Raw genomic sequence first — 8,244 nt, forward strand, 5'->3', positions numbered from 1 at the left:
AGTCCGATGTGTGGATTCATAGACAGATATTATGAATAATCTGTTCATCATTTAACTGCAGTCACAATTTAGTCCTAGAATAGCAGAAGCAGAATTAAAAAAACAAAATAATCACAATAAAATTCAGCCATAAAATATAAACACTGTAGTGAAGTTTAATAGGATGTTTTCTATAAAATGAAGTAAAACATATTTTTGTTGCTTGTTTGTTTGTTCGGTAGTAAAATCTGCGACCCCGGCCTGACGTCCTTCGAGCCTGAAGCTCTGGGTAACCTGGTGGAAGGCCATGATTTCCACAGGTTCTACTTTGAGAATGGTATCTAGAATGTTTTATTTTTTATCACTGTGTTTTTATTTTAAACATTGTGTCTTGCATTGTGTGGAGAAAACTGGTGAATTATCGTGATCATGTTTTGGATTTTGATCACATTTCTTAGAGCTACAGTTCAGTCTGCTCTCATACATGTGCCATAATGTATGAAAGGTCCTACATAAACAAAGACTAATTATTATTATGTTTATGAGCTGAAAATCAGTGTAACTAAGTTAACATTTATTAGTCCCAAAACAGGGAAATTCACCTCTGCATTTTGACCCATTTGTGCAGTGAAACACCACATACACACTAGTGAACACACACACTTGGGGGCAGTGAGCACACTTGCTTGGATTGGTGGGCAGCCCTATCCGCACCGCCCGGGGAGCAGTTGGAGGTTAGGTGTCTTGCTCAAGGGCACCTCAGTTACGTACTGTCAGCTCAGGAGATCAAACCAGCGACCTTCCAGTCACAGGGCTGGCTCCCTAACCTCCAGCCCACGACTGACCCAAAGATTAATATAATGATAACACTTTGAGTGAAAAATTGGTAGGAATAAAATTCTAGAGATGGAAATTAAAAAAGAATAAAATTGAAATAAAATATTAAAATATAATATCCTAACCAATGTGCCACCAAGACTGTGTGGTGTATGAATGAGGAGCATCATTAACATCTTACCATTTCGATACACTATGTTTAGATCTAATTAAAATAACCTCAGGTTTATTAGTTAAAAGTTTGAAGAAACGTTCCAGTTTGGCATCTCTGAAAGCCATATGTGAGAGCAGAATGTAGAGAAGTAGCTGTAGAAAAGGTAGGTATATGGAAATCACTATTTTACTATTGTTATTATTACAATAATGCCTCATAATATGTACAAATGGGAGAAAAAGAAGGGGACCCAATATTGACCCCTGGGGGACACCGTGAGAAACAGTGGCTGTGAGAGATGGGTATAATAAGTCATTTTATTTTTCTGTTGGCATATAGTTTTGCTCTTCAAATACACAAAATGATCTGCTGACAGAATTTCACAAGAGAAAACTAACGCCTAAAAAACACAGAATTGAATAATCTTAGAATTTTCGCACAACAGTCTCATAATGAGAAATATCAGCTCAACGCCATAGATTTAAGACAATTCAGCTTGCTCAGATAGATTTTTTAGGTGTTAAAACTACACATAGCTGCACATTCAGTTTCCAATTTTCACCGCGGTTTATAAACTGTAAACACTAAAGCCATCTTTCACTGCAGAGCTGCTGGTGTGTTTGTGTTTTCCGTGTTTAGGCCTGTCTAAGGGTAACAAGCCGGTCCACACCATCCTGCTGAACCCTCACGTCCACTTGATTGGTGAAGACGCCGCCTGCATTGCCTACATCCGCCTGACGCAGTACATGGACGGCAGCGGCCGGCCGCGCACCATGCAGTCCGAGGAGACCCGCGTGTGGCACCGCCGCGACGGCAAATGGCAGAACATCCACTTCCACCGCTCTGGCGCCCCCAGCGTGCCCATCAAGTGAGAAGAGCTCCGTACTGATCCGTAATCAATCACCTGCAGCGCTGCTATTATTCACTTAGGTCTTTTTAAAAGGATGTGATACAAGATGAAGACAAACTGGTTGAACACAAAACCCAGTTTATAAATGATCACTTAATTTACTGGAGGACAAAAACGCTCCAGCATCAACTGGAAAAAGCACCAACTGGGAAAAAGTAATTGCCCCCTTTAGAGACTTAATCAGCCAATTAACCATGCTTAATTGATAATTGGACTTTGTTGCACTAATGCACACTCAGTCTTGATCACTGCAGGCCTTGCTGAAACTGGACATCACTTCAGAAGAACCTTTCCACCAATGTGGAGTAACTAAAAAGTAATGGAAAAACTGGAAACTGGAAAGCCATTTCTGAGGCTCCGCGACTCCAGAGCGCCACAGTAGCCACGTTTACATGCAACCTAATAATCCGACTAATAGCTAAATTGGATTAGAATACATCCATGTAAACACCCCAGTCGGAATAGTCTAGTCCGATTGAGGCCATTCAGAATACAATTTCTATCCGATTGATGGAGGTGGGTAATCTTGTAAATCCTGTAAATAATAGAATAATAATACTTGTCTGAACACCTGTATCTGATTACATTCCCTATCGGAAAGTTTAAGTCCGTTCTGAATGGCGGAGCAAAAACTGGTCTGCAGTGGGACAGGCGTCCAGCTTGTGTGTCCCAGAACACAACGTCTTTCTCTCAGCCTTCTTTGATAAGGATGTGACGTACTTTTTTTTAGTCTGACCTGATATAAACAGACTGATATATACCTCACGTGATGTTAGCTGTCCTGGTGACGTTTCCTCTAAGTGGTACTCCACACATGCGATATAAACACTTCAGTCTTAATCCATAATCAGAATGTATTCAAGTGGATTGGCAAACACTGATGTAAACATAGCCAGATGAGAACCATCATCTCCAAATAGAGAAAAGTGGAACAGTGGGCAACCTTTTCAGACGTGGGAGTGACCCACAGTGAACCTCATTTGCTTCAGATTATGCCTGTACGTTAAACCATATTTTTATAATTACTGTGACGTTAGAGGCCTCTCACACATGAGTGACTTACCCATTAGGCTAAACAGCCAATTACAAACACACACAGCAACTCAGACACGCCTCCGTTCTGAGAAACACATCACACGTTAGGACTGACTGTGTTTACAATGTGTAAGGCTGTGTGTACCATCATAAACATATTTAACATTTAAAACAAAACAAAAAAATCTGCATTTGTTTTTGTGTGCCTATATAAACACACACACACACACATATATATATATATATATATATATATATATATATATATATATATATATATATATATATATATATATGTATATATATATATATATATATATATATGTATGTATATCCCTTTATGCAGCTGTAGCACGACATGCACGATCCTGGCCTCAAGGAGGACGCTGGAGGCAGGATTCGGGGGTTGTAGCGGCCATATTTTCACCAAATAAAAACTAAGCAAATAAATCAAAACCAACGCTACGCTGCCCACTTTTCAGTGGCTTCTACCAAGACTTTTCAGTCCTTCTTCACTGGAGCTTTTCAGCTCTTCACTCTGCCTCTTTTTCTACTGCTGCTGCTTGTCCCTCTCTCCCTCTGTTCCCTCTCCCCTCTTTTACAAGGCACTCATGCTGCCAGCTGGATCAGCCTCAGCTGGCTCTCATTAAGGGCAGTGTGAGCACCTGAGCCCAGAGGGAATGAGAGCTCCTTTCTCTGCCTCCCCATCACTGCCCCCGCTCGCAGCTCATCCATCCAGATCAAGCGTGAGGTGGAGTGGAAGACCTCAATGCAGAACACGGGGCAGGGACCAGGTGGCTTTGCTCGGGACTCCCTTCCTGCTTCCGTGCCTCTCGTGGTCGTCATCATCACCCCTGTCACCTCTCCCGCGGCTGACATCCTCCTCCTGCCGTCACTCGCGTCCCTCTGCGGTAGTCAGGGTTTGCAGGCCGTTCTCCAATCACTCACGGCTCTCCCTCACCTCTCGGTGTTCAGGCCCCGCCTCACGGCCGTCATCAGGGCCCAAGGAAATGCCACAGTAGCTTTTATAGTAAAAACTGTTTTAGTACAGAAAAAAACTTGTTATTTTGTGTTTTGCTATTTGTTTAAAGGAGAAGATGGATTGGTTGGATTTCTGTTTACACATCCAAAAAGGCACACTATTTTAATAAGAATGGATAACTTCCCGTATTGTCCTGATATGCGGCAGCCTCATTGGTCATAGTGTTTCGTGTCCGTATCATCCAGCCGTGCCTCATATAAGGTCAACATGCATCCATCCATTCATTCCGCCGAGCAACATGAGCATAAAGGCGCCGTCTCACATACACCAGGAAAACATCTCGATGGTCTCAAGTGCCGTTCTAATGAGCTAAAAGCGGAACTTATTCTTGACACATCGGGCACAAAGCTAACTCAGCTTTATGACTGTGTGAACTTAGACATTTTTACCAATAAACTGATTCGGTTATTAAAACCTGTTACGGTTCCAATTTGTGTTTATAGTATTAATGCTGTGTGTTTGTTTGTTTTGTAGTTAACGGAATCAGTTCCAGCTGAAGAGGACCAGCTTGTGTTAAAGCCTGACCTTAAACCCCAGACCCACCTGCCCAAGCACCATCTCCTCTACACCTGTACTGCCCCCTGCCCAACTCCCGCCCTCCCAACCCCGACCCCCAACCCCGACCCCCACCACCGACCCCCACCCCCGCCGGCGGGTCACTCAGACACATATGGACATTATCTTATCAAAGGGAGTGAATTTTTACCATTTTATTTTGTGTTTGTTTTTTTTTTTTCTTAAGCTGTTTTGGTATGCATTTTAAATGTATAGAAATGTAAAGATAGCCCTGCCCCTTCCACCCAAGCCCCGCCCCCATTGCCCCAAACCCACCCCCTCGGAGTCTAAACTGTATTTTTATGTCTATTTGTGTGTGTGTGTGTGTGTGTGTGTGTGCGGGTGTGCGGGTGTGTGTGCGCGTGCAATATATCGACATTTGGAAGATAAGAATGTTAATATTAAGCTTGCTGTTGTCATGGTGATGTACATATCGTTGTGGTTGTTACGGAAAAAAAAAAAAAAAAACAGAAAATGAAAAATTACATACTTTGAATTTTAGCTTTGAGCAGAACTGTTACGGGCTTCGTTTATGACGAGCGAGTTTAGAGAGGCTGGCCGTTTCCTCCACGTCACAGCAGACGCATACATACAGAAATATATACAAATATAAATATTAATATTAATGAGAATGTAGCATATCAGCCAGAGTCGTGCATGGAGGACTGTTTACGAAAGGTCATGGTTTTCTTCTTTAAGTAACGTAATTCTTGGCCCTTTCTATCAATGACATAGATACGAATATTAATTAAAATGAGGGTCGGTCATCATTTCTGTGATTTTACGTATTTGCATATTTACATATCATGCATCACGAATTTAACCCATTAATGTCCAAATCTTGCAGATTTGAGGACAATAACAATTAATCACACCAGCAGGCCAGAAAAGTGAGTTATCATCATTAATTCATCATCAATATCAGTATTTCGGCCACATGATCGCTTTTTAAAACAAAAGAAAATATGATAGCACTGTAATAATTATATAATGGCTACGTGTGCTTTAATAAATGCTACCATTTGAATTATTAACCTTTTTCATTCAGTGACTTACAAACAATATGATACTCATAACTCACACAGTCAATTCATAATCATTATAACATTATGAATAAGCGTTCATCATCACGTTACGTTAAAATGTTTTAGGTCATCAAAAGGGTGTAGATGTTTTTGTGTATTTTAAACATTAATAATTCTTCATTCTAGCCCAGTTGTACAGTTGGCGCAGCACATTATGATGTATTGATAAATATTTAATATTTAAGATTATTTAATATTTTCAAATACATTTCTAAGAACGATGGAGGTTGAAGATTAAACGTGAATGAAAACTGAAAGCCAGAATCCAAACTATTCTTGATCAGATTTCTATTAAAATAGTGATTAACTATTAGAGAGTAAAACAATTCTTTTATATTTTAATAGTCATTTATTATATGTATATGTAGAAATTACAGTTATTAACAATCATTGATAAACTATGAAACAACAATTAATTTGCTAATTATTAGGTCTTGTAATCGTTACTGAGAATCCGTAAATAAGCATAAAAAGATTACATGAAACCTTCGAAATTCTAATTTTTAGTTCACCTGAAACACAACTAGAGCACTTAGGACCAAACGGAACGTTCTGTGGTGTTTTTATACTCATTAATGGCTTACTAAAGTTATACATTCCAACATGAAGGTTCTATCAGTTGTTCCTGGATGCATTAACGTTTTATCAGCCGCTCCTGAAGGTGTTAAGGGTCTATCGGCTATTTCTGAATGAGTTAGGGTTCTATAAGCAGTTCCTGGACATGTGAAGGTTCTGTCAGCTATTCCTGGATATGTTAAGGTTCTATTAATTAGCTGTAGTTGGCTGTGTTAAGGTTGTATCAGATGTTCCTAAATGAGGTTCTATCAGCTATTCCTGGACGCAATAAGTTTCTATCAGCTGTTCCTGGATGTGTTGAGGTTTATTACTCAGCTGTTTTTGGATGAGTTAAGGTTCTCTTAGTTATGTCTGGACATGGTAAGGTTTGAACAGCTGTTCCTGGTCATGTTAAGGTTCTGTCAGCTGTTCCTGGTCATGTTATGGTTCTGTCAGCTGTTCCTGGTCATGTTAAGGTTCTGTCAGTAAATCCTGGACACAATATGTTTCCATCAGCTGTTTCTGGACATGTCAAGGATCTATAAGGTAGGCTCTATCAGCTGTTCTTGGAGGTGTTAGGGTTTTATTAGCTGTTCCTGGATGCATTAAGCTCCTATCAGCTGTTCCTGGACGCAATAAGTTTTTATCAGCTGTTCCTAGATGCGTTATTGTTCTATTAATCAGCTATTTTGGGTGAGTTAAGGTTCTATCAGCTATGCCTGGTTGTGTTAAGGTTTTATCAGCTGTTCCGGTTAAAGTTTTATAAGCTATTCTTGAACAAGTTAGGGTTCTGTCAGCTGTTCCTGGATGTGTTAAGGTTCTGCCAGCTGTTCCTGGCAGCGTTAAGCTTCTATAAGCTGATTCCAGATGTGTTGAAGTTCTGTTCCTGGATGTGAAGAACCCTGAGGAATTCCATTTGTGTTGAAATGGATGCAGGCTATAAGCACACTGCCCCCTGGTGGCCGCCGCCCGTCAGCGTGCCACTCAAACGGATGATGTCATAGCGATGTCAGAAGGGAACGGTCTTCCTTGAGGAAAAAAACCTCATCACTAAAAGACTATGCTACAAACTGTCCATTTGTCTGTTTTTATTATTATTTTTATTTATTATTGCTGTTATTGTTAATTTTTTGGGGGGGAATCATTCTCTGCAGAAACCCTGGATACAGGGGGTGTGATATATCATTGGTTGCCAACGACGGCATTAGCAACTCAACATATTTAAAGAAAATGACAATAAAGGTGTGATATGTAGTGAACTCACTCTGTTCGTCTCCGATTTTCTGCAAAACAAACGTGGAAATCCGACTTTTTTCCACTCTGGATTCACAACACAATCTGATTCAGCTTCGGTTCTGATTTAAACTGGATCTCTGGGCTCAATTGGCGAAAGCATTCCTTAGAAAAGAAAACTTACGAAGGATCTCAAGACAAACGCTAAGAGGTTTGTTAGAGTGTGCTAAAAAACAACTTTCACAAAAAAAATTCTAAAGACAAACTTATTTTCTTAAGAAAATTGCAAATGTTTTCATAAGTAGGCTATAGATGATGTCGTCATGTAGACTATAAATATCACTTTTAAGTTATGGGGAAAAAAAAAAGTTTATTTTACCAATTACATGACGTTTATGAGAAATCGCTGATCAAGAAGTTATTTTGTCGTAATTAGTACAGTTTAGTAAAGTTTGACTGTCATAAGGACGTATTTTATCAGCTGTTCCTGGATGCGTTACAGTTCTTATTAGCTGTTCCTGAGTGAGTTCAGGTTCTGTCAGCTATTCCTAGATGCAATAGGTTTCTATCAGTTCCAGGATGTGCTAATGTTCTGATAATTAGCTGTTCTTGGATGAGTAAAGATCCTATCAGCTAATCCCTGACATGTTAACATTCTATCAGCTGTTCGTTTTCATGTTAAGGCTATAGATGATGTCGTCATGCAGATGATTAATATCGCTTTTAGGTTATGGGAAATTTCTTTTGCTTATTTTAACAATTATATTTGTGGCGTTCATTAGAAATCGCTGTTCAAGAAGTTTACTAGGCTAATGAGCACAGTCTAAGGTAAGTGTGACTGTCGTAAAGACGTCTTTAA

At 39.8% G+C, this 8,244-nt stretch overlaps 1 protein-coding gene across 4 annotated transcripts in view; it reads left to right on the forward strand.

Moving 5' to 3' along the window:
• camk2d2 (calcium/calmodulin-dependent protein kinase (CaM kinase) II delta 2) overlaps positions 1–7,411 on the forward strand; it is a 53,095-nt gene extending 45,684 nt beyond the window's left edge. For all 4 annotated transcript variants that reach the window (XM_037532932.1, XM_037532933.1, XM_037532930.1 and 1 more), the window contains 3 exons: positions 222–316; positions 1,610–1,838; positions 4,432–7,411. In XM_037532932.1, coding sequence (XP_037388829.1) covers positions 222–316; positions 1,610–1,838; positions 4,432–4,435 — 328 coding nt within the window. In that variant the 3' untranslated portion in view covers positions 4,436–7,411. The remainder of the gene's footprint in view (positions 1–221; positions 317–1,609; positions 1,839–4,431) is intronic.
• Positions 7,412–8,244: the final 833 nt, after the last annotated feature.

Source organism: Pygocentrus nattereri, chromosome 22 (genome assembly GCF_015220715.1).
Source record: "Pygocentrus nattereri isolate fPygNat1 chromosome 22, fPygNat1.pri, whole genome shotgun sequence".
Taxonomy (NCBI): domain Eukaryota; kingdom Metazoa; phylum Chordata; class Actinopteri; order Characiformes; family Serrasalmidae; genus Pygocentrus; species Pygocentrus nattereri.